At 36.7% G+C, this 27,566-nt stretch overlaps 1 protein-coding gene and 1 long non-coding RNA gene across 2 annotated transcripts; both read right to left on the minus strand.

Moving 5' to 3' along the window:
- Window positions 1-66: 66 nt before the first annotated feature.
- On the minus strand, window positions 67-27,280 carry LOC149707857 (beta-ureidopropionase-like). Its single transcript, XM_089864123.1, has 12 exons — window positions 27,124-27,280; window positions 26,733-26,992; window positions 24,490-24,584; window positions 24,107-24,268; window positions 23,934-23,988; window positions 23,760-23,874; window positions 23,616-23,697; window positions 23,490-23,532; window positions 3,794-3,820; window positions 2,175-2,215; window positions 345-431; window positions 67-253 (listed from the first exon to the last, which is right to left on the minus strand). Exons 1-12 carry the CDS (start codon window positions 27,243-27,245, stop codon window positions 161-163), a joined length of 1,182 nt encoding a protein of 393 aa, XP_089720249.1. The 5' UTR covers window positions 27,246-27,280; the 3' UTR covers window positions 67-160.
- On the minus strand, window positions 20,272-23,467 carry LOC149707858 (uncharacterized). Its single transcript, XR_016380589.1, has 3 exons — window positions 21,752-23,467; window positions 20,505-21,439; window positions 20,272-20,406 (listed from the first exon to the last, which is right to left on the minus strand). It is a non-coding gene; the product is annotated as an uncharacterized LOC149707858 (long non-coding RNA).
- Window positions 27,281-27,566: the final 286 nt, after the last annotated feature.

The following is a 27,566-nucleotide window of genomic DNA, read 5'->3' on the forward strand; positions in this document are numbered from 1 at the left end:
GGGGAGACACAGTTCACTCCCCCTCACTACCGAACTTTCTCTAATCATTTAATGTAACGCAAAGGATTCAGTTTTAATAGTGTGTTTATGAACTTTATATTTCGGGGAAGCATTTATTATCTTTAATGCCATTCAATTTCACATTAAAACATTACCACTTCTACAGAACTGTATTTTTGATAATTTGTCTCTTGTAATTCGTACTCTTGGCTTTCGATAGAGCTTCAGCATAAAGACTTATACGCTGAGTCATCTAAAATTGTTAGAGGAAAATGGTTACAAACTATTTACCACAAACTGTCTTTTTTAAATACACGAGTGTTTATGTAAAGAAATAGACATACTCTGAATCCCCATTTGTCTCTCATTTGACGACAAAGGTTCAAATCCACCTCAGCCACTAAAAGTCCATCTCGTATACGACTTAGTCCCTGTTTTAAATTAGAAAGATTTGTGCTAACTTAGCGATGTTCAATTAAGATTTATGTCATAAGCCAATGGAATTGCTTTAGTACGTGAGGGATTGTTTTATTGTGAAAAAGCAGTTATAAACAGAGTTGAAAACATTTAACACAATACAGCAGCAGGAGTTCATAAGAACCCCCCTTCGGGGGAAGTACGAAAATGGCCATAGAGCTAATGGTAAAAATCGCGAAGGGGTGTTATTATGAACTCCTGATAGCAGACAATAGCACGTGTCAGAAGTTTCATATATATGGAGTAACGAAAGGTAAAAGTTAACTCAAATTCATAATTCAGACTAGTTGCCGCCATGAACACTAGGTCTGAACGTTTTGACCTAGAATTTTATTCGCTTGTGCTCCTGGCCACATGTTCGACCACACACACCCCCTTTCAAAAAGTTGGTAAACCAAAATAAACCTCTCCGAGTCGAGACCAGATTAACAGGGTTTTCTTAAACAATTAAATACATATAATTGATATTAATTATTTTAATCGTCATTAATCTACCTTCATTTTAGTTAAATAGTTTTGAGAAGCTTTATTCCTAAAATAATTTTAATCATATTGTTGACGTTCGAACTCAAGCGTATACCTATTCAAAAAATTTTGGGTATATAAGGCGATTGATTCACATTAAATGATAAGAAAACCCGCAATTGCGTGAAGCCTTGCCATTGGGGGGGGGGCTAGGCGTTTCTCGTAACCCTAGCCCATCGCCGCGTATTTCTTAACCCTAACGGTGATAATGGAGTAGAAGCCTATATTGCTTTCCGCGGACACATTGTCTCCGATTTGCCAAGTGCGAACGCGGTGACAGACACACCCAGACACGTCCAGTGTAATAACTAATACCTCTCAATGACGTCATTGGAGAGGGAAAAAGTGGGGCAGTGGCGTCGCTAGGCCATTTATGGGGAGAACTATAGAATCCCCAAATTCCAATCTTAGCCCCCCCCCCAAAAAAAAATAATCCGTAAACCCTACCAAAAAACTGCTGTTAGCAACCTTAAATTCAGTAGCAATATATAAAATAATTTCAATATCAAACAGCAAATTTTTCAAGAAAAAACAGATGGAGACAAGTAAAATGTTTCATGTTCTTTTGAAGGGAGTCCCATTAGTGTGGACTTAAATTAACCAAAACTAAAAATAAACCTAATCCTTCGTAATCGCTTCCGTAGGCTTTATCTTTAAAATACGAATAATTTCACGTTGACACAAATTTGCGGATAAATTTAAAGGTCTACACATTTTCCAATGAACCCATTATGCAATTTTTTATATTGTTCTTATAATAACTTTCGAATAGTTTGCCAAGATTTAGCCCCCCCCCCCTCCCTACCAAGTTTCAAACCCTAGCGACGCTACTGAAGTAGGAAGAAATGTAGAAACGTACGAGGAGTAGTCCAGCATAGCCCTCTCTCAAACATCAGAAAAGTTTTGAAAGGAATTGGATTCTTGTTCATTTTGTCACTTTAAATGTAAGTTGTAGCAATAGACACCGCTGCATTCATATTCCCATTGATGTCACGTAAAAATTTTCGTATTAGCAGCTGTGGTTCGGGGAATATAATAAGCAGTTAACTCTTTGGGCCAAGCAACAAACACGACAGAATTGGAGAATACACTCTAATGAATTCAAAGCTTAAGTGATATGCAAACTTAATTGCTAGGCAGGGACTTTTGTAATTAATATTAAATCACTGTACTGGTGTTCGGCTTCCGTCTGGTGATGCAACGTAGGTAGAACCTATCAATAGAAAAAATATTGAAACCATATAATTGTATGTGGATTTCGGTGATTTCTAGACTGAAGTGCAACGGACTTTTGATATGTGATAATTTGCTAATAACTGGCAGCACATTCCATAAAAAGTCAATATACAAGGTGGTCCAAAAATGGCGCAAGGACAGAAATACAGTTACTTTTATGGTAAAAATGCTCAATGACCCTTAGCCGTCAGAGCCACCATTAACAATTAAGTTATGATTCAAGTGGAAAATGATGAAGTGGAAAATCATGTGATTTTATACCAGTCTGTATAGTGAAACATTCAGGAAATTAAAATTAGGCTCAAATTTTATGGTTAATTCTAGGAGATAAGACTTCATACTGCTCTTAATGTATAAGGAGGGTTTTTTGTTTGGATTTTGTAATAAGGACCTCTGACTGCAATCGCATAACGCTCTGCCCTCCTGTTAACAAAATTCTAGTTTGACGCTCTACATCTTGCGCCACGATTATCACATCGCTCGCAAATTTTATCAAATCAGGTGATAAATTTCATTTGGCAAGGAGCGTACCACGAGAATTTTGTTAACAAGAAGGCAGGGCGTTACGCGATTGGTCAGAGGTCCTTATTTCATATTATCCGTTAAACCTCAACCTCATTTTAATTTTAAAATTACTCGGAAATATTTCCTGGGTGTTTCACTACCCAGACTGATCTTATATTATGTAGAAGAATCGATAAAAATAACTTGAGTTTCCACTTCATCCTCCCTTAACTTTATTTTAGAATCTGAAAGGAAATGCCAATTTAATTAAGCTATCATACCTAAAGGCCTGTCCAGACTGACACATTTTGCGAGTTCGCATCTTCACTATGCTTCTTTGCAAGATCGCGCTACTGTCCACATTGGGTTTTCGCTACTTTGCGTCCTCACCTCGCGAAGGTACAAATTTCTTGTGACAAGGCCAAGAATTTCGCGCCTTCGCGAGAAAAGCACCAATCACAGACGAGAGGAAGGTTGGGGCGATTAGTTTCGTTTTTCTCGTTGGACAACGTCGATGGAGAAGGGCAGATGGCGAAATGATTGCTCAAAATTTATTGGCTCTCAGAATGGGAAAAGCAAAATTTTTGCGTGTATCAGAATAGAAGTGCAAATGTTTTTCGTGATCTGTTACGAAGACGCGAATAGACGAAGGCGCGAACACGCGAACGCGAGTTCAATGTGGACAAAGCTTTAAACACTCGAAACACAACTTGTAAACGGAGGCCCTTAGGAAAAATGTAATGGGACATTTTTGACACAGACTAAGCCATATAACCCATTGTACTTCGGTTCTAGAAACGTTTTTAGAACACATTTTTATAGAAAAAGAAGCTAAACACTTGTAATTTGTGTCTTTTTCTCTTCCATTCCCTGAAAGTTACATGAAGTAAATAACTTTTTACATATGGGCCGAAAATTAGAAATAAGGCTTCTTCACGTAAGCATTATAATTATAGACCTAAAACCATTCCTTTGTACCTAGTCTTATTTTGAGGGAGAAGGAAAGCTCTGTTCGCTGCACTTTAGTAACTGTGCTTTTTAATTTACTCACCATAAAAGTGTCCAAACTCTTTGTGACCTGTAATATTTAAAATACAAACTTTAATCTCCAGTTTAAAAATAAAATGCCACAAGACGACCAAAAAATGCACTTTGATTTGTTTCTCATAAAATGATTCGTAACCCAAAATAAGTTGCAGAAAAATTTAGTTTAGGTATATTTAAATACGAAAAATAAAATCACCAAAATTCTGGCATTTATTCCACAACATCAACATTATAATACCGTCAAATCCATCATAGACTAGTAAAAAATTAAATATTTTCGTTGGTAACATATTTCAGCTCTTCAAAATGGATAAGACTCTCAGTTATTGGCGAAACTTTGATGTCCGCGTTTTTTAACACAGCCTGTGTTAAAAAAACTATGGCCATTGTCATACTTTCCGTCTCATTCACATTTGATAATGGGGATGCGTACGCGATCATGATTCCCCCCTATTCAACATGCTCAGTAATATAGCTTTAAATAATGTTTTAGGGTAATAATTTTCCGGTGGCCATTTTTATCATAACGTATACTGTACAGTTTAGTCTTGCAAACAGCTATTATTCGGTGTTTATTATGTTCATAATTATATAGTGATTTTAAAAAGGTTTGTAAAATAATTTAGAGTTCTACGTTAGCATTTAATAAGGATAGTGCCGAAACTATAAGCAGTACGCGTTCAACATTTTAGTATGAGGCTCACACAATGCCATAATAATGTTTAAAATTTCAGAATTTTCGACGAATATTATGCATATACATTGCATTACAGGCGGCCATTTTACAAGTTGGTTGTCAAGCTATCAATATTTTGGTGTAATGTTCCCACAATCCTATTTATAATAAACCCCAATTTTTATAATGGGGCCCTGGGGGAGTAATATACGATGTGGATCAACGGATGAGGTATAATTTCAATTTTTGCTAGTCATTCACTACTCGGTTTAACCTTGCAACCAAAGACCAGTTTGAATGTTTAACCAAACATTTCCATAACTTGTTCGTCCAACGAATTTTCTAGTACAAAGTCGTAAGTTTGCCAGTCCCTTATAACGGTTGAATTATGCATAAAATCTCATTCACTCATTTATTAAATGTCTTTTCGTGTATACAGTATCCAATCTCCTCACATAAAGCACAAACGTGGCACACACTAACAGATCATGAACGTAAAAGAGTATTCACTTTCTTAGCTAAAAAGCTATTGCAACTCTAGCCAGGAAAACATTTCAAGGGCAACCCTAATTAAGTCTTCAATTTCATAAACAGTGCCATTTCCGCCTGAAAATCAATCTCTCATTTTAGCAACTGTGCCAGCTTTCGCCATCATACTCGCCAACCCAAAACACCGGAGTTCAAAGAAAAATATTCCGGTATATTATATCTCACCAAAAACATCTCTGTAAAAATATGCCAAGTTGTTTGGCCGTAAAAAGAAGTGAGATCTAAAATACGGCCAAGTTATTATCTCCAGGTGAACCAACATTTTATTCGACTTAAAACTTCTCAAGAATGTTTTTCTGACTTGGCCATTTGCATATCAAGGATTCGTTTAATTCCAGATATGGATCGAAATTAAAATATTAAATCTAATTGGTTAAATATTCTTGATAAGCTTTTGTGGTTAAACTTGTAATTTCCGTTATTAACCTTCACGGGTGCAAAGAAGAAGGATGCAAGTTTGGAATGCTAATGGCCAAGTCAGAAAAACATTCTTGAGAAGTTTTAAGTCGAATAAAATGTTGGTTCACCTGGAGATAATAACTTGGCCGTATTTTAGATCTCACTTCTTTTTACGGCCAAACAACTTGGCATATTTTTACAGAGATGTTTTTGGTGAGATTTCACTCCTTTTTGTACGTGCATGTTCTTGTAGATTTATAGAAGTAGGATTATGAAGTGAAATAAACATTTGTACTTTTAGATTATTATTTGTTCTTTCCAAGAGTTTTACTTGGCTTTGCCTTTTTCAACTTTTTTGCATTCAACTTTCTTTTTTTTTTCTCAGGCTGTGATAATTGTTAACCGTATTTCTATTCGAAGAACACAATATTGTGGCAAGTAACACTTTTAATCAACAGAATAGATTTAAGAAAAACTAAATGAATCAAAACACGCTTAGAACCATTTCAGACGAAATGAAAAGGAAATGAGTAAAAAATTTAATTACTAAAACATTATGTAAAAAACATAAGTTTTGCAATAATACGAAAGAATCATATTAGTAAAAAATATTAATATTTAAAGACGAAAAAATTGAATTATAATGTCCTATTACGAGGGGATATAAATTATAAAACCCCCATTTCAGGGGCTAACAGGGGAAAATTCCCGCTTTTGGGACTTTTTCCTTTCTTTGTATGCTAAGTCCTACTTGTATGCCAAATTTTATCATTCCCGCAACACCGGAAGTGCCCTAGAGGTTTAGATGATGACTCTAATTTTAAACCCCCATTTCAGGGGCTAAAAGGGGGAAACTCCCGCTTTTGGGACTTTTCCCTTTGCTTGTATGCTTAGTGGTACAAGTATGCCAAATTTCATCATTCTAGCACCACCGGAAATGCCCTAGAGGTTTTGATGATGTGTCAGTCAGTCAGTAAGTCAGTCAGTCAGTCTCATAATGTGTCATTTTCACATAGGATTATCACAGAAACCAAATGAGTTAGAAAGCTGGAAGTTGGAGGACTTCCTAGGATTAACACTGTGCCCTTGAGGTGCAAATATGAGTGGTGTACTATTCCCCAGTACCGAGTTAAGAGGGGGTTAAAATGAGGCTGAAATGTTTCGGGTAAAGGATTGCTGGTAGTGCACGACAACTTGGAGGGTGCACTGCCGTGCACCCAGATACACTTTCAAATAAATAGGCTTTGACATAGCTCTCCATCGAAACCGTAACAATGGAAATAGAATAAGCCTAAAGGTCTAAACTCGAGGATTGCCACAACTGAATTATTTAACAGTGCACACATTATTTCTTTCCCAATACTACCAAGTGCTCGAAGCGTATATTTCTGAGTTCGGACAAACTGTTTTTCGTATACTCGAAATCAAGAAAACTCCTGTAGGGTGGTGGCTTGTAATTCCGAACGCTTCTAATTCCGAACAGTTTTTTTAAATTGATTTTTCTTTTACTTGCGAGGCTTTAGACCGTGAAAAATAGGCTTAAATTATGCCTTGATTCATTGTCTATCCGAAAAACATCATTTCAAATCCATATCTAAAAGTCAGGGAACGATGTGACACGAAATAAAAATGTACCTAATTTGCGAATTTAATTTAATGTCAATTAAAGGGAATGCCGACCCTGATGCCTCCGAAAATAAGGTTTCATTTTCTTCAGATAAATCAGAGGCAAATAAACTCAATTTCAGCCAAAACGTCAAGTTTTCCCCCACAAAATAAGCATTCGTAACGAAATTTTGGCTCAAAATTAAATTAATAAAAGAATATTTATAAAAACCTTTGCGAGCAGCTAATTCCGACCACTCGAAACAACACTCCATTAATCATAAATTATCGACAGTAAAATTAAATTTAACGCTATTAAACGACATGGTTTAACAGATTAGTTATCCTCGATAATACGGCGATACGTTTTCCCGGGCTTTTCAAGCAGACAACTTTAGTTTAACCCGGCTAGCGTAAAGTCCCTGTTTCCTTCCCTCCCCGCCGCGGCGCCGTCACTCGTACTCGTACACTATTCCGCGATAAAAAAAAATAACGGTTCAATCTCGCGCCAAGTTTGAAAATTTGCGTTCGCGCGTTTCAAACTTTTGCATAAACGGGTCGCTAAAGGTTTATACCTACTTGAATATGGAATATGACGATCAAGGTAATGTAAATCGCTGTTGCATTTATTAATAATCTTTTTTATCCTATTAACCTACGAGAGATTTAAAACTTGAAAGCGAAATTTATTATAGAATTAACGTCCCAAAACTTAAGCCTTGGTTAGGGAATTTTATCCCGATTCACCTAATGAAAAAAATATTTCAGTTTTAGATAATCCCAATTTAGCATACAAATGAGATAGGCGCTGAAGTTTATTTCACCATAGTTATACCACATTACAGGTGGTGGTGTTAAAAAACCACGTAAAATATCCGGCTTAATTATGAATGGGGAAAAATCTATTTTGTGCCATAAAAATAATTAAAATACAACCAGAAACAAGGGAAAAATATATGACGCGACAACTAAAGATTATTTATTATAAATGATAAAACTAATAGTTATGTTACCGGTTACTGTCCAGTTACAGCTTACAATATTTTTCCAGTATTACTCGAACTTAAAGCATAGCGTTGGTTCCAGTGGACAACTTGACTTTCCTTACGAACTCCAGTTTTGGCTTGGGAAAGCTAGAGGCATTTGTGGGCGGAATTTGTACGTGCATGTATAAATCCCGCCCACTAGCCTTTGCCAAGCCAAACCCGGAGTTTAGAAGGAAAGTCCCCTTGTAAGGGATCCACTGGAGCCGCGCTAGTGTTAGGCTCGTGCACTCAGGAAATAAATTGATTTCATGAAACATTTTATCAGTTAAACTAGCAGACTATTTTACATTGGAATCGGGGCTAGGGGTCGGGAAGTGCCCCAAAACTAAAATAAGAGCTACACAGAAGTACTTTGCCTTCAAAAAACCCTAAAATAACTCGTGTTTTTAAAAAATCCGGTTTAATCCAATAAAAACCACTGGTCTGGATTTTATTCAAATTATCCGGATTTTTGCCAACCCTGTAAGCAGGTTCGGTAATTAGAAGCGGGGGTTCGGAAATTAGAAGCGGGGGGTCGGAAATTAGAAGCGGGGGTTCGGAAATTAGAAGCGGGGGGTCGGCAATTAGAAACGGGGGGTCAGAAATTGGAAGCGGGGGGTCGGAATTGAAACCCCCTACGTCGGAATTACAAGACATCAGTTCGGAATTGGACGCCACTACTAGAAATGGGGAAATAGATATTTCTCCACAAGTTACCGGTAATTTTGGCTCAAAATAGGCTCAAAAGTAGCGCAAATGTTCAAGCTATTTGGTACAATATCAAATATTTCTCATAACATTATACGTGTGTCATGTTTCAATCGATTTTAAAAAAGTGTTCGGAATTACAAGCTACCACCCTATACTTTCTTTCACAGTGGGAGCTGAAAGCTGCTTGCGAATCTTGTTAACACACTTCTTGATACGCTTCTTTTTGGCGTAGCAGGGCCCACACACACACACACACAAAATAATAATAATAATAATAATAATAATAATAATAATAATAATAATAATGAAATGAAATGAAATGAAAATTTGGTTTATTGTGTATAATAAAAGCTACTACAGCTCACGAGATAACACACACTTATTCACAGAAAATATCAACCGGTATTCATAGTACATACATAACAACAAATATATCTTAAAAAGAACCGTTAAATACACTATATACAATTCAGAGGGTATTGTCATAATTACACTATATACAATTCAGAGGGTATTGTCATACTGATATCATATACAAATCAGAGAGTATTGTCATAATTATTGACCATTAACACTGTTTGCCAATTATAAACAAGAATAAGCCAAAACTGAGGAAGAATGTTAGTTGGGTTACTTTTTTACTTTATATCTTTCAATTTTGCAGAGAAAATGTCAAATTTGTCCTGGAGGTCATTGCAGGTTTTCTGCATACGTAGTATAGGGTTTAATTTTGTTCTTGAAGGGTAAAAAGTGGTAGTCCGTCTTAGGGTAGTGGGCACAAAAAAGGCAAGTTGGGATAGTAAGGTTGGTGATGCGAAAACACCATTAAGTAACCTATGGACAAATTTCACATCTTCAAGGTTCCAGATGTACTCCAAAGAATTTAAACCTAAATGTTCTAATAGGGAAGCATAAACATATTCTTGGTCTGTTAGGAAATACGTATGGCAGAATTCAATAAACTTTCTTTGCACACCCTCCATTTTATCACGAAGATAGTGACTACAACCGCTCCACGTTAAGCATCCGTATAAAACTCGAGATCGAACTAAACTAAGATATAATAATCTGAAATGTTTTAGTGAGTGAAGTGAACGAGATAGTTTTAAAATAACCGCTAAAGTACGACGAGTACGACTGACTGTGAAATGGATATGTTCTCTGAAAAGAAGTGTCCTATCAAATATAACTCCTAGGTCCTTTACAACTGCTGTCTGTGGGATGTTTAAATTGTTAATTTTATACTTAGAGAGTACTTCGCGGCAAACCCTTCTCGTATAGCTTACATACACCGATTTTGTGGGGTTGATAGGTATGTTGTTGGTATCACACCATACAGAGATAATGTCTAACTCGCCCTGTAACCGCAAGCTGTCAGCAAGGGAATCTATAGATCTACATATTTTAATGTCATCCGCAAACTGAAACAACCTAGCCTGCGTAATAGCGAACTGCAAGTCATACGCGTAGATGTTAAATAGGAGCGGTCCTAGTGATGAACCCTGCGGTACTCCACAAGTTACCGTATAATGAGAAGTAGTAACTTTTCCATTGCATTTAATAATGTTTTCGCGATTCGAAAGATAGTCACCTATCCACCCTAATACCATACCGTCCACACCAAGGTATCTTAGTTTTGAAAGTAGTAGATTATGTGAGACCCGGTCGAAAGCCTTGGCCAAGTCAAGGTAAAGATCGTCTACCTGGCCACGGCTTTCTACAACAGGGGCAACATAATCCATAAAAGCCGCATGATTGGTAGCAACACTTCTACCCCTTTGAAAGCCATGTTGACAATCGTAAGGAAATGCCTGAAACCATGTTTGTAATAATAATAATAATAATAATAATAATAATAATAATAATAATAATAATAATAATATAAGCTTTGTCTATGAAATGATTTCAACACTAAGCCTGTGGCTCGTTTACAAGGGGTGGAGGCTATCCCCTACGCAACAGCTAACATACAGGAGAAACAGGGCTAGACCGCGGAGGAAAACCCCTTTTAACAAGCGGGGGGAAAACTTGCAAACTCTACGCAGTAGGATTTTTTCCCAGATTTTCACCCGGTGCCACAGTCCGGGATCGAACCCAAGATCCTCTAGCTGCGAGGCGAAAGCACAAACCGCTAAGCCACCCCACCTCGTGTAGCTTCATAGGAATTATAAAACCCGGATGTCTTGCTTCTACTTCCGGTTGTAAAATTTGCGGAAATGAAGTGGCTAAAGGTTTTAAATATATACTGATTTTTTAGCGATTAAAAAAAAAAGGATCACTAGACAATTCGGGCTTCACGAAGAGACTATCTTGGCATGAATATGGGTCGCATTATTTTGCATTCTTCGGCATAAATGACGTTACACCTTTCATTTGTTACCAGAATATTTACATTTACTTCCCAAATAAGCTATTCGTTTCATTCAAAGTAGAAGTTCCATCAACTAAATGTCAGGTGTTGTTGATGTATTGGTATCGGTGTTAAATAGGTTAAAACTTCCGGTTAAACTCGTTTATTTGTGAAAAGGGATATCGCCCTAAAACGTTAAGTATTAAAGTCAAGCCTTTCTAGTCGTTAGGCCTAACTGCAGAGGCTTATATTTTTGAAACGAAACAATTAAACTGTACTCTTAAAACTGAAATTCTTCAATATGGTAAGTGAAAGGTATCGATTTCAAAATGTATTTTTAATAGTTTAATTTTCCGAAAGTATGTCTTCCACCAAAAATAAATTGTTAAAGGTTTATTAATGGGTGTGGCGTTTTATCAGCAAATATTTATAGTTATTAAAAGGACCTCAACCCTTTAAATTTCTTGTTAAAGTTCCATTTCAATTAAAGTTTTCATCTCTTTCAAACGTAACAAAAACAGTTAAAAAACATATTATCTTGGATAACAACTGAGGCTTTCACAAAATGTTTTTTAGTTTATTCAAATTACATTCTGAAATATAGGATGTTGTATCTATCTACAAATAAAACTCGTTTTTGTGTTATTTCTCTTAATATTATTATTTATTTTAATATATTATTTTCATTTACAAATCTACTAATTTAGGAAATATAATTAAAGTTAACTTTTTTCCCTTGAAATAGAGTCGAAAATTAATACTAAATATATGTTATGTTTAACGGTGAAATACATTAATTTACAATTAAATGTACATTATTTTACTTCAAATTCTTATTCTTTGTGTTTGATTTTACTCTACAAAAGTGGTGAATGACTAACAAGTATAAGCAAAAGCGGATTATGCTTCACACATAAAGTACGTAAGTCCCACTTTTCCATAGCTTTGGCCATTGATTTCATGACATTCCCGAAGTAAAGACTAAGCAGATGAACAAAAAAAACTTTCAACCAATCATAAGCGCTTTTCTGAAGACAACCTCTTTAATGCCAGAACAATCGTCGACGGCTACAGTACTATTTTTTAGCATCAAACCTCGACTCGATCTCGCCGTCAACCTAACGGGGAAGCTCGTGAGGCTAATTTGCGGTATCTTTCGGTAGTCGTTATAAAATATTCAACATTTTGAAGCTCAAGTTTCGAAGTTTTTCGGGACATTACTTCAACTAAATATTTTAAGAATTTCTTTAAATTTCAACAGAAAAATAGCTCTGTGAATAAATTTAGACTCGAAAACTACGCTTAGCCTTGGCTAGGTATCAACGGCTGAGGCCGAGCGGCGCATCTCGAGCCGCCGGCGGCCGGGCTTGCCGTAACGGCGAGAACAGAAAAAATACCTCGTTAAAAAACATATGCACGGCGTCTTAAATAGTCCAAGCAAAAGCTACCCAGATTTATAAGATTTTCGTGCCTTACTCTTAAATTATCTTTGGTATTGTCAGAAGTGAGATGAGACCAGAAGTACTGAGCTAACCAAATTCTTCACTCGGCGAAAGTGAATATTCTTGATAACACAAGAACGGTTGGCCCTCTAGTAGCGGTTTCTGAATTTTCCCTCCAAAACGTGAGACGCTCGCGGTGGTAGACGGCCGAACTAGATTCAAGGAGCCGCGTTCGTGTTCGGCCGCTTTAGGTTGAGGGGAAGGGGATAGGAAATGTTTTTGGAACTCGACCAATTTTTTTTCTCAGTAGTGTAGGCGCGTGGGAAGCGGCATAAAATCCTCAAATTTGTTCACTAGTGCCAGGATCTACTATCAATGCTAGAGCCCTTCACTCACTCACTTATGGTATTGTTAATAGTTTTACCTAAAGAATATTTTAGACACCCTATGCAGTCTTTATAGTAGTTCCTTAATTTAGGTACCTGGTAAATCGGTTCTTTAGGCGGAAGGATCAGAAGGAGCCGCGTTACCGAATTATTTTTCTCCGCGTAAGGGGAGGTTCTTTCCTACGACACTGCCTTCTCTAATACTAGGCCTTGCGATAGGAATAAAAGGGGAGTGGCAGTTAGGATTTCACAAATGGCGCTAGATGTCGCTTTTCTGAGGTTTTAAACTGGCGGCAAATTCAAAACTATGGGAAATTGTTAGCAACGACGAAGTGTAATCTGCTAAGTTCGGCTCGAAAAAGAAAGCAAAAAACCGGTCAATAAACCGGTTCATGATGCTGAACGGTTTCCGAGTTAACGACTTCCTTGGGATTACTTCTATACGACTGTTTTCCGGACGACGTTGAATTAAAGGCAAACGTCGAAAAATTACCAACGATTTGTTTCAGGATTGTCACCAAAGGAAAATTTCCAAAATTGATCTTGAGAAACCTTCGAATTAATATGAAAGTAATACAAAGCATGAAGCTCCAAAAATTCAGATACGAAATTGTAACTGAAAAACACATCGAGGAATTGAACAAGGATGGAATATCCCAGGTTTCGGAGGTGTTGGTGCCTTCGGATTACCGAACGAAGAAGGGAACCCTTTTCAAAGCCCGCAACTTGCAGTATTGCTTGGAAGACGGCGTCAACACCTTAAACGACCATGACTGGATCGTCCACTTGGACGAAGACACGATTCTCACAGACAACGCTATCAAAGGCGTAGCAAATTTCATCGAGCAAAACGAACACTGCTTCGGCCATGGCCTTGTTGATTGCCGAGCTCATGGGTTTCTAGCTGAAGTTTTGGAAAATACAATAATTTACGAATACGGAGACCTCAGATTTTTCTCTCATTTAAATAAGCGTCCGTACTCGCCTTTTTTCAGAAACGTGTTCCTAGTGGCTAGAGTTGACGCGGAAAAACGAGTTTCATTCGACGTAGAAGCTGGACCGTCACTAATAGAAGACTTGGCATTTGGCATGTTAATGCGTCGTGAAAAGTACACGTATGGATTTGTCGAGGGTAACGTCATTGAGCAAGGACCTTCTGCGTTGTTTGATTTTGTAGACAATCGTATTAGATGTTATAAAGGAGTGTTATATCTTATGCTAAGAAGCTCGTACTTTTCAGTATCCGAAAATATTATGTACTTTTTATTTTCTATTAGTATTTTTGGGTTTCTCCTTGGTTTTCCAGCTTTGATTTGTGACGTTCTTTTTCCCATTAACGTTCCCCAACCAATTTTAATAATTAAAGGCTATATAATAGGGGTGGCAATGTATCAGCATGCATTTATAGTTATCAAAAACACACATCGCTCTATTATAGAGTATATTTTGTATATTATTGGATCCGTAATACTTGGACCACCACTCTCAGCCTTATGTTATAGTTACATTATATTTACAGCTTTGGTATCTTTTAATGACATCTCTTTTTATAATACACCGAAAATTATTAAATACGCGTAATGCCTTTTATATTCAACGGGTTTCTAGAAGCGCTAGCATGAGGAGTGAAAACGACAGTGATGGGCATTTTTGATATTTTTCTTCCCTCTCCCACTCACACCTTTTTTTAAATATTGACCAAAGTGCCGCTCTCCTCTCCCATCTCATAAGATGGTGAAATATTTTTAAACCTCTCCTCTCCTTATTTTATCAAATTAAAATACAATTCCATCTCATCTCACGTGAACAAAATGGCTCTTTTCTATAGAAACCTCTCCTCTATGGCTCACCTCTTTTATTTTATAAAATGAAACCAAATATCAAGCGCACTACTGTTCGTCAGTATTATTGAAAGCTCATTTTTGAGTCCTCTCCTTTCAGTTATATACATTTTCTCTCATTTCATGGCAGCCCTCAAATCAGAGCCTTAGTTTGGCTCTCCTCTCCTCCTCTCCTTTCAGTTTTTTTTTTCTAGTAGGTATATCTCTCGGTGAGTTTATCCCGGGTTTTGTATATCATCTCATTTTAAGCACCTGCAATGTCATCTGGTATTTTTCACTCGTCTCATTTAACACTCATGAAGTCTTAGTTTTGAACTCAAAACTATTTCTTCAATCTCACATCATTTTATTTTTAGCGCTCATCTCATTTTTAAATTAGCACTTATCTCATTGTAAAAGGGTGTTTTATTATATTACATGGCTCGAGCAAGCTTCAATGAAGTGTACTTTTTGTTTTTATATATGAGAATTTGGGGTTCGTTTATGCACCAATGCTATAAAATAAGGCGCAAAGTACTTGTTCTCAGTGAGTATCTAATAGAGTTTAATCAAAGCTAATCAGATAAAAAATAATGAAAGGCAAAATTAAAAGAGGTGAAGTCAAACATTATTAATAAAAAATGTCATTTTTGACAAAGACGGGAAAGTGTAAAAGATAAGTGTAGAAAATTAATTGCCTGGAGTAACAGATATTCAAATTTTCCATTTTGAAAACATGATTATAAACATCAATTATTTGATAAAATTCTTATCTTAATTTTTTTCACCAAATTTACTTCAGTAAATATAATTTAACATGAAAGATATGCATAATTTTAAAAAAGAAGCACGCTTGCATTTTATTTTCTCTCAAACATTTACAATTAGGTTGAAAATTCGGCCTCTCAAACATTTAAAATTAGGTTGAAAATTCGGCCCAATAAGGGGAATAAAATGGGCAGAAAAACGTTTTCGTTAATTGTAAAGTTTTCGAAGTTTTAAAACTTTACGTGTTGTGTAGCTCTCAAGATATCACGATCAATCTACAGATTTTTTCGACACTAATAGTGAAATCACAATGAAAATGCCTATGTTATTTTCCGCTTAATAATATTTCCAATTTTAAAATATAAAATTTAAACTGATATATATACCATATCAATATTTCCAATTTTATAATATAAAACTTTAAAAAAGCTACATTTTTTCAGATATCTGAGTATTTGAATCTTCCATAAGCAAAGTATAAAGTAGAACATTGTATCCCTTTAAAATTCTTGAAGGTGACTTATTTTCTAGAACTACTAGAAAAATACTGTGTTTAAATTTTTTGGGCAAATGAAATTTAGGGGAAAAAAAGTAGGATAAGAACTTTTTCAGATAATTGAAGATTTATAATCATTTCCTCAAAAAGAAAAATTTGAATATCTGTACTTCAGGCAATTAATTTTCTATACTTATCTTTTACACTTTCCCTTTTTTGTCTACAAAGGCAGTTTTTATTAATATCTTCTAATTCAGTCTTAATATTATTTAAAATTGTTTAGAATCATTGGAAAGAAAACGTATTAGGGCGTTGCGCGTCCATCGGTAATCTAGCTTCATTACCAGTAGTCTTTAATCTACCGCTCTCTTAGAATACTAAAGCTTATCTTATTAACGCGTGTTTTAAATGCTTCGAACCCCTATAAATAACATAAGTTGCTTCAAAGATAATCTCAAAATTTATCAAAAGTACAAACTCAAAACACGTTATCCCGTAATTTCCGTTTAGCTGAAAAAAAAAACTGACAGCCACAACATAATTAAATAAACCTTTATTATGGTTGAGATAGTAGGGTTTCGCCTTTGAAAGTAACTCATTTAAATTTCAGGCGGTGCAAAGTTTCTCTTTTCTATTTTTCAGTTGTAGTATTTTTTACCTACTGCCCAAAATATGTCTCCCATCAACCACTACTTTCATCCAGTATCTCACCATGCACTTCTATCATCAAGTATAACGACATCTCGTCAACCACTCCTTTCATCGAGTATAAGAACTTCTCATCAACCACTCATTTCATATCACATTAAAAAACCTATTTCATATCAACCACTCATTCCATGGAAAACCAAAAACTTACATCATACACTCACTTCAAGAAAAAAAATGCCCAAACACAGCCTCTCACCTATCACTCCACTCATGGACTACCGAAAAATCATATCTCACATCCAACTACTTTCCTCATGATCCAAAAAATTGCTCTCAATACTAGGTTATCTATCCGAGTTTGGAAAATAAAATATCTCACCACAAAAGTTACTCGTGGAGGTTGAAAAACCACCTCTCATCTCAAACTCACCTCCAATTTCAAATTTTACTACCTCTCCTCTCCTGCTCATATCACAAGCTCAAAAAAGCCCTCTCCTTTACTCAGAAATTACTCAAAATTATGAGTAGGAGATGAGAGCGCCCATCACTGGAAAACGATTTAATGAAACTTTAGTATAAAGAGCTTCCTTTCGGAGTAACGAACTATCATTAGTTGCTCGCAAAAAAATCATTAAAGGGTGCTTGAAAAAGTAATTTTTTATCAATGTTTCTTTGTAATTATAAGAATTGCACCTCCGACCAACTTATTGTTAACAAAATTTACATTGTCTCATCAAACACATTTTTAATCAAACCTCGCGCTAAATTCGACATGGAGGGTGCCATTTTCGAACTTGACAATATAATCAGTAACGGAAAACTAAAGCCCAAAAACTAGGTTTCCGACGTTATCGATTATTTTCTTCAGGGTAGAAAATTCCGAAACGAAACACTTTAACCTAAATGTTTATTAAATCATTTTCATTCCTTGTGAAACACATAGCGTGCCATATAATATATGCTAATTTTCCAGAAATACCTTCATTGATATCTTTAAACCCCTTGCACAACCAAATGTTTATCGATTATTCCTTCACATTATAAAGTATTAAGATGAGGTTTAATCATCATAACTTGTAACTAATTTCTGAATTATCCACTTTGTTTGGAACTAATGTATATGCCATATCCTATTAAATAATTCCTTCACTGTTTGTTTCACACTTTCGACTAAATGCTGGTTAATGCGGGCACGGTTTGCAAAATTGTATTATACAGGGTGTTTCTGAAAAGTCCATCACAAATTAAGGAGCGTGTTTATGGGACCAAACTGAGCGGAAAGTACCAAAGAACATGGGGTGTACAACATTTTGTTACGGAGATATGGCCTTCCAAACATTCGCCCCTAAAACAAGGAAATATCCAAAAATGAGGAGTAACACTTAAGACCGACTAACCAGCTTGTTTAAAATTACTAGACAATTTCAATAGCCTTTAATCGAACAATTGATTTCTACCTTTACTAATCAGAAGCGTATAAATGAGTAGAAGTATGCCTACGGTGGTAATGTAAAATTAATCCCAAGTGACATGATGTTTCAAGATCTTCCCAGCACCAAGTAAAATGAATCTGATTGAAGGGACTTTTATTAGCACAGCGTAAACAACGTTATTTTCAGGAATTAGTCCAAATGTCCACGGGCGGCATTACAAAAACGAGGCAGTCTTTCGAATGATACTTGGACATGTTGGAAGATCCCTGGCTTGTTCCTGTTATCTCAAACCGTAAAAAGCTACGCAAATCTTCATCATCACGGACAACACTCTTGTACGTTAGGTATGACCTTGAGAAAACCTAAAAGGACATCTCGAATGTATTTAAAAAACCCATCTCCAATTAAGGGGCGTGTTGTTTGTTTCCAACAGAGTAAACTCGCCCAGAGAACAATTACAATGCAGAGCCACGTTTCGGCGTTAATGGCCCACAAAGGTGGTCCCAAACAAAAGAACAAACTTTAATTTGTTTCGTTCAGTAAGTATTTCATGTGTCATAGATAAAACGCCATGATTAATGCACAAAGAAAATGTTATTGACAAGTTTTCGGACCGCGATGCTGAAATGTGGTGGTGCACCATCGTGCATGAACCACATTCTGTTTATTAAACCTAAGGGTACGTCTTCGAGTAGTTCTGGTAAATCGTCCCGTAAGAACTACAAGTAAGCCACACCGTTTAACCTGGGCTCTAGGAAATATGGCCCAATTAAATTGTCACCCACAATACTACACCACACGTTTAAGCTGAATTGTACTTTGTGAATTCTAACGCAAGTTGCGTGTGGTTTTTTCTTAATCAGCAAACCAATTGGCGGCTGCTTGTTTTTGGATCGTCCTCGAAAATAGTGAGAACTTCGCCTATTCTTAAAAAACAGAGCACTAAAACAGAGCACTATGTTTTTTAAGAAAGGAATAAAAGAGGTTTCACGTACATGTGTTTGTTTTATTAAACTCATAATTCAACGAAGTCTGTTACAATGCCTTTCTTCACAAATGCCGAATATGCGGATATGCACCTAATGTATGGACTAGCCGAGGGGAATGCCGCTGCAGCTGTACGCTTGTATCAGGAAAGATTTCCGCATAGGCGACTACCAAATCGACTGACGTTCGAGGCTGTGGACAGACGTTTGAGGCAAGATGGACGAATCCAACCGGCTGGACCTCAACCTAGAGCGAGAGCCATCCCAGAGGCCGTAGAAGACGAAGTTCTCACCATTTTCGAGGACGAGCCTGAATCAAGTACCCGCCAAGTTGGTCGCCGATTAGGCGTAAACCACACGCTCGTGTGGAAAATCCTCAGAAGCCACCGGTTTCATCCTTTCCATGTTCAAAAAGTTCAAGGTTTGAATCCAGCGGACTACCCACGACGCACGGCGTTTTGTCAGTGGTTTCTGGCTAAAGTAAACGATATCGATTTCCCACGGGATTTGTTGGTTACTGACGAAGCTAACTTTTCACGGGATGGTATTATTAACTTACATAATAAACATCAATGGTCCCAGCTAAACCCCCACGCAACTTGCGTTAGAAGTCACCAAGTACAATTCAGTTTAAACGTGTGGTGTGGTATTGTGGGTAACAATTTAATTGGGCCAAATTTCCTAGAGCCCAGGTTAAACGGTGTGGCTTACTTGCAGTTCTTACGGGACGATTTACCGGAACTACTCGAAGACGTACCCTTAGGTTTGGTAAACAGAATGTGGTTCATGCACGATGGTGCACCACCACATTTCAGCATCGCGGTCCGAAATTATCTTAACGCGACCTTCCCTTTGCGGTGGTTAGGTCGAGGTGGACCTGTGGAGTGGCCTGCTCGATCACCCGATCTGAACCCTTGTGATTTCTTTCTTTGGGGCCACCTGAAAGACTTAGTTTATCAGACTGAAGTGCCCGATGTTGAAGAGCTACGTCGACGAATAATTCACGGCTGTCAAACAATTCGCGAAACTCCAGGCATTTTTCAACGTTTAAGGGAATCATTTGTAAGACGTGCTAATGTGTGCCTTAACGCGGGTGGTGAACACTTTGAACAATTTTTGTAACTAGTTGCAATTAAATGTTAAAACTTGTCAATAAATTCATTTTCTTCGTGCATTAATCATGGCGTTTTATCTATGACACATGAAACACTTACTGAACGAAACAAATTAAAGTTTGTTCTTGTTTTTGGGACCACCTTTGTGGGCCATTAACGCCGAAACGTGGCTCTGCATTGTAATTGTTCTCTGGGCGAGTTTACTCTGTTGGAAACAAACAACACGCCCCTTAATTGGAGATGGGTTTTTCAAATACATTCGAGATGTCCTTTTAGGTTTTCTCAAGGTCATACCTAACGTACAAGAGTGTTGTCCGTGATGATGAAGATTTGCGTAGCTTTTTACGGTTTGAGATAACAGGAACAAGCCAGGGATCTTCCAACATGTCCAAGTATCATTCGAAAGACTGCCTCGTTTTTGTAATGCCGCCCGTGGACATTTGGACTAATTCCTGAAAATAACGTTGTTTACGCTGTGCTAATAAAAGTCCCTTCAATCAGAACCATTTTACTTGGTGCTGGGAAGATCTTGAAACATCATGTCACTTGGGATTAATTTTACATTACCACCGTAGGCATACTTCTACTCATTTATACGCTTCTGATTAGTAAAGGTAGAAATCAATTGTTCGATTAAAGGCTATTGAAATTGTCTAGTAATTTTAAACAAGCTGGTTAGTCGGTCTTAAGTGTTACTCCTCATTTTTGGATATTTCCTTGTTTTAGGGGCGAATGTTTGGAAGGCCATATCTCCGTAACAAAATGTTGTACACCCCATGTTCTTTGGTACTTTCCGCTCAGTTTGGTCCCATAAACACGCCCCTTAATTTGTGATGGACTTTTCAGAAACACCCTGTATAAATCGCAAAATTGGAAACACGAATAAAGTGAAATATCAGCAACTTTTAGCCGAGTTGGATTTCTTCTTAACCACAGTCATTATATACGATATTTTCTTCATACGACGTATGAGATTTCAACAATCCAATACCCATAATTAAATGTACTTTATAAACATTAGGTGGAGTTGGTAACAACACCCTTGAGCTGGTTCCGGCTGTTACAGGCGTGTCGTTCGAGACCTACCTCGAAGGAACATCCGAGTGAGAGCCAGGGCTGGAGCTGACGGACACCGTAGGGGTACCTCTATCGTGGACAGTGCCAAGCGTATCCAAACACTTTGACTCTGGCCATTTGAGTGGGCAAGGAACTACGTAATGGCCCAGTAAGCCTCTTCGCTGTAAAGAATTGGGGCTAAAACTCTGCCTTCTATATCGTTTAGAGGCTTTTAGACGCCTTCGAGGAAAAAAGGGTTGGCAACTCTCTGTATCGGGCAGATCACCTGCTTTCCCTTGGCACCCTCATGATTCCCCCAAGCCTACAGCCCAGGGGATGGAAGCTACAGTTTCACCCCATGCCTTTATAATTGTAGACGCTATACGGGACTTAGGAGATAATCGCCCCTATTCGGAGAGTTGTTCTGTAAATGCCGAAAAGTGCGACCACCAACAGAGAATGTAAAGCACTAGCTAAAGGCACAAGTGGCTCACCGACAGGTTATGTAAGCGCCCACAGGAATCCATTTCGTAAATACTGTATAGGAGAGCAATGTCTTCTAATATGACCTTGAATTGGACCTCAGAATATGATCGGTTTTCCGGGTATAGAAATGGCTAATCTTAAGATATAAACTCCAGGGCAAGCTGTAAGAACCGAAGCTTAGTCGTTAGCTTGGAACCTCTGAAGTCTGAACAATCACCACATCGAGTCAGAGATGCAATCAAGCTTTTTGCCTCTTTCCTGTATCAATCAAAACGCAAACGAAGTTCTTTATCAATAATGAGAAATAGTTGCATATTCAGGTAAATGCGTGGGCAGTGATAGTCCTCTCCACTCGGAGAGGTAAACTTTTTTTTCCCAGCTTTGTTTTTTTTTGAATAGGTGCAAAACTTGTATATTGTAGGTATACCTTCGAAGCGAGAAAGCTTCGCCCAAACCTTCTTCCACACCTCCCCAGGGCCATTTGTAGTGACAAGAAGGAACAGTGTATGTGGGAACCCTTTGATTGATCAATACTACTTTGAATGGAGGGGAAATATTTTTCCGAAAACAGAAAATGTAGGGAATATAACCATTACATCTGGGTATTTCGAGGGTTATGGACATTTAATGATAGTGCTTATTCATTATCGCTCTCTGCCTTCACTAATGGAACAGCATTCGAAGAGTATCTCGGTGGTAATACTGAAATATATTGAAGTCCTTGGCATAGATTGCCTCTTTACTACTATGGGTGTTCTTTTATACCTGATTTTCTACACGGGAATATCAGCATTTGCTAGTCTTCATCTACCTTAATACCAAAGCTGTACTAATTAGCTGACTACTATTTGAATTAGAATTAGCAATTAGATAAATATTTATGAACTAATTAATTATCCAATTAGCAATTAGACATAGAAACTAATTAAATTCAATTAAAAATTAGCCATTTATTTATCAAACTAATTAATTAGAATTACTAATTTCTAATTAATTACTTGTCTAATTAAGGAAAAAAAGAAACCATAAGTAAACATAAAAGTTTAAAAGTGCCCATGGATTTAGTACTTTGGTAATGCAAAGTTTAATGTTTTAATGCCATTGAAAAACGGGTACGGAAGCCGTGAATTATTAACGAAAAATGAGACAAGCCTCGAGCCTTCCGTCATGTTAAAATTTGTCTCATTTCTTCATTTTCCTATAATGGACTCTGAGTAGTAAATCCATGGGCACTGCTATACATTCGAGTAGGAAAAACAGTCGTAATTTCAAAACGGGACAGTTACGATTTACGAAATTTTCTACTAGTACTAGTATTCTCTCATGTTTTGAAGAGCTGAAATATTTAGGGTAGCACCTAAGACCATTAATGGTAGCACTAAGGTTTCCTCATCGATATAATAAGGCCGTTTTCAAATTCAAATAGATGAATCGAGAGTTAATTCCTCGATTTTTAGTTTTTACTAAATTAAAAATCCAATTGGCTAATTAGTTAATCCTAAATCGAATTAAACTTTAATAAGATAATTACCTTTCCTATTCACACTAATTGATTAGAATTACTTCTCAAATAGCACTAGGTAATTAAAGTTCAATTACCATTTTCAATTAGTAAATGTTGCTAATTAATTAGAAATTTAATTAGCTAACAAATAAATTAGCACAGCTCTGCTTAATACTAAGTTTTAGTGCGACCAAATTATCTAATCTGATTTCTTATTTTTAGTTCATAAACAAAATATTTACCGGGTTTGCCATCTCCAGAAGTAAATTCATTTGGAAAGGTTTCCTAGAAGAGAAATGAGAATGTTCTTAGGATATAAAAAATAATTTGAAACAAAGCTTTAATAAGCAACATTTACTTATTCTTACTTTTCCAACTCTATTAATTGCACACGTGAAATAGCTATTGGCAATAGCCGCATTCCTCGCTTCTATGTGCCACATTGGTTCACTGATACAATAATTTCAATATTTATAATCGAAATTTTATTTCATTGCACTGTCGTATTATACCTAAGGCCATCCACCGTGGCTGAGGGATTAAAAACTATCTCGGCTCCGTTAATTCCGTACATCATCCAGTTTTGAGGATGATGTCTACCGTAACAAATGTTAACTGCAATTTTACCTTAAAAACGAAATAAAATTTTAAAATCTAACCAGTTGTATGGTTTTAAATTAGCCTACCGAAGCGTGTTTCAAACACGGGGTGCCCCAACTCGCTTTCTTCATAGTACGTGGACTAAAAATTATAGGATTTGATTAGTACTACTTGATGTATTTCTTCATTCCCAGTCGAAAGGGAATGGGTCGGGTGTTTTAGCTTGGCACAAAGCCAGGCGAAGTACAAGTATCCTTACTTCATTGAAGTCTCCTACTCTTGGGATGTGATTTTTCCGGGATTTACCCAATACTTCACCATCATCTGAAATAACAACAGCAGTATTCCATAGAACGTCACCATGCTCTTCATCTCGTTCTAAGATTGGCGATACAACCACCATTTGGTAAAGTTTCGCTAGCTGGGAATTGACGATTTAAGTTAGTTTTTTGTAAGGACCCTAAAAATGGCAGTTTCCTCAAAAAGAAATAATAATAATAATAATAAATTAATAAATAAATTAATTTATAAATAAAATAAAAAGTACTGGTTGACTAGATTTTTCCTTTAATTTTTAATTTGAAATTTATAGAAACAGTTTTTAAAAGATTAGACAATCTTAAAAATTTCTCGTTTACTCACACTTTTGCAAAAAACAGTTGTAGGTCCTGTTTCGGCATTTTCTGCGAATTCGCACCATGGAAACTTTTCTCTTGTGCAAAATGCAAAAGGCATAGCTGTCATATGGTTTTACATTAGTGAAATATTTTGGAGCTATGCAAATGGATGTTGACACAAGCAAAAATAAATGGTGTGGAAATATATGGAAAGGATGAAATAGTTTTCAGTTGGAGGGAACAGTTGTTTTAGGTAGGAATTTACAACTAACGTCATGAGTGAATCATATACTAGCTCAAGTTACTCAGCCACACTGGCCTAATGTATCCAGCGGTTTCTTCCCGCCAAAAAAGTGTTACCTATATGCGACCCCCAGTGAGAGAAAATAACACTACTCTCGGCGCTTACGTATTTCCGGTAAAAAACCGAAAAAAGGGGCTCAACCAATGAAACTTTGAACTGAAAGGTAGTTAGTATAAGCAGACGACGTTTTAGAAATGTTGTGATTGCTTGCGGACGGTTCACAGTCGTATTTTATCTTTGAAATTATTTGAATGGGTAATTGGCGCAAGTTTTATTTTGTCGCATTAAAATGGCAGAATTATGGATATTTTTGACAAAGCCTAAATGAAAGAATCTCATTTAAATTCAGAGCGTTGCCTACGGATTAAGAATTTTTATTTGGTAGGCAACGTTCAGTGGCAGGAACTATTTATGGCGAGAGAACCAAACTTTATCAAAAAATAAGAAAAACAACAACTTAATAGTTATCTCGTAAACCTTACTCAACCTTTTGATAATGCGTCTAAAGAGCTAATAGATAAACTTAAAGAAAGACTCAACCCATTTTTAACGAAGCCTGTTGTGAAACCCAAATTATTATTAAATAAGCAAAAGAATGAATGTGACGCAAAGAAACCAAAACCTCCAAAACCGTTAATACCATTTGGAACTATCGTCACTTTAAGTTCTCGATACATTAATTTCAAAGCCCTAAGAGAGGGCGCCGTCTACTATCACTTTCACCCACCTACCCTCCTCTCGACTATTCGGAAGAAAATGCTGGATACATTAGGCCAGTGTGACTGAGTAACTTATAGGGAGGTAGTATATGATTCACTCATGCTAACGTTTAATGTGAGAGAGGATAGGAGAAGTAAGGTGTGAGAGACCATTCCTGTAATTTTTGTTGAAAAACCAACGCGAAAGGCGTAGGGGTCTCTTCCGATTTACCAAGAGACAACACCAGATGGAGTCAGAGTTCAGTACACGCGGGAAGCTAGCCAACTCGCACTGCCTACGGTGCTTCTTGACGTACCCCTACCATGGAAGAAGAAGGGTATATGGAAGGGTCCTATAATGTTAAAGAGAAAAAATCGTAACTTCCCCCTTTTCATTCCCTCCTTCCCGAGTTTATCACTAACGTTGAAAGCTTCCGCGCAGTCGCATCAGTAGTACTGGCGGTAGAGAGCGGATCTAAGAATCCCTCTCTCTGTGGCTTGCGCGCCAATATTGCGCAGAGCAGTAATCGCGTTACAGCTAGTGCCGAGAGGAGAGGAGAGTTTTCCCACGTGACCCTACATTTCGCGTAGCCGTCTGCCTATTCACCTCGCCGTTCCATTACCCTTCTTCTTCCATGCCCCAACGTCGTGTAAATTTCTCTTCACACATGTCAATAATGAAATAGTCTATAAGTTCCAGGATGACCACATTTCCTTTAGTTTAAATTTTTCCCTACATTTTTCACGTTTTATGATAAGATCCTATAATTTCAATAATATTTCTATATTTCCTATTTTTGTTATATTTGGAGTTTTTCTATGCCAGTTTTAGGCCTAATGCAGTTGGCACCAAAAACACGGATATATAACTGTAGTTATTAGTATTTTAGAAGTTGTGATTTGCGCTCCATTGGGTTATTGATTTTAGTTTTAGTTTAGATTCTGATGGTTTTGAAAATTAAATTAAATGGAACATCTTTTGTAAAGCTTGTCTTATTACTTTAATATATTATAGCCCATGTTTTTCTAAGTTTTCAATAGCAATCCTACTATTATTTTGTCCAAATCAAAAGTAAATTTACTTTTTCCAATAATATATTAAAGGATTTTCAATGGTCACCTTGGATGACATAATATTGTAAAAAATGGTTAAGAATATTATAAGAATTGAAGGCCCGCGGCTTGGTTTAGTATTAATATGGTCACTACTCTCAAAAAATATGAGAGCAATGGTGAACAGGTTAGCTATTTAATTTAAGATCTTACTCCATGCTTCTTGGAAGCATATGACGTTAACTCCACACATCGCAGCCGCTTCCACGATCTGGCCCACACGTCGATGAATGGCATCACGTTGGTCACTAATTTTAGCCGTTGTAGGTAATACAATTTGATTTTGAATAAGTCCAACCTTGATTATTCTTGGAGACCTGAGTTGCTCCTTCTCGGCATCGAAAATGTAACTTTTCACTTCAAAATCGTTTTTCGTCGCATGCGTTTCAGCCTTTAATGGCACTTCTTTTTCCCTAAATTAAACGAACTTGTAGTTTTTATTAAGTTTGATAGCCCTCAAATTCTCAATGAAAAAGAGGTATTAAAACGGATATTTAACAGATAACCAATGCGCTAGGTAAAATTTTAATTTCTACAAACGTACGAGGAGCCCTTTCCATAGATGACAGACCAAACAGTCTCCAAATCCTTTCCCTTCAGATTTCTTTTCAATATTTTTTCTATTCCATCAAATTGCTCGGTATTTTCTTGACTAAACTGCGACATAGCAACAGAGGATTTTTATTCTTCACAGAGTCTTAACTCAAGACGTACTAAGACTATTTTCAAGCTAACGTTTGTACTCTTATCATATCCGCTTCATTAAAACATACCCTGTACTAATATATCTTCTATTATCTTATCGCCTTGAATAAAACTTATCGTGTTTCTTAAAGAAAAGCTAATTTATTGGAGTTCTCATTTTAACAGATGTATCAGTCTATTACTGCTGAATGCAAAAAGGCTTTTAAATTAAATCTCTAAAAAACAGTACAAGTGCTTCAATCAAAATAATAAAATTTACTTACAGAAATGATGCCTCTGACC

This window comes from Phalangium opilio, unplaced genomic scaffold (assembly GCF_054372755.1).
Source record: "Phalangium opilio isolate 3A_F unplaced genomic scaffold, DU_Popi_V2 ptg000013l_1, whole genome shotgun sequence".
In the NCBI taxonomy this organism is placed as follows: domain Eukaryota; kingdom Metazoa; phylum Arthropoda; class Arachnida; order Opiliones; family Phalangiidae; genus Phalangium; species Phalangium opilio.

Coding starts and splice junctions, on each gene's coding strand:
- LOC149707857 (XM_089864123.1), bottom strand. CDS start 27,245: ATGTCGCAGTTTAGTCAAGAAAATACCGAGCAATTTGATGGAATAGAA. Junction 432..2,174: donor CAGACGGAAGCCGAACACCA/GTACAGTGATTT, acceptor AATTTAAAACAG/GGACTAAGTCGTATACGAGA. Junction 254..344: donor GAGACAAATGGGGATTCAGA/GTATGTCTATTT, acceptor TAACAATTTTAG/ATGACTCAGCGTATAAGTCT.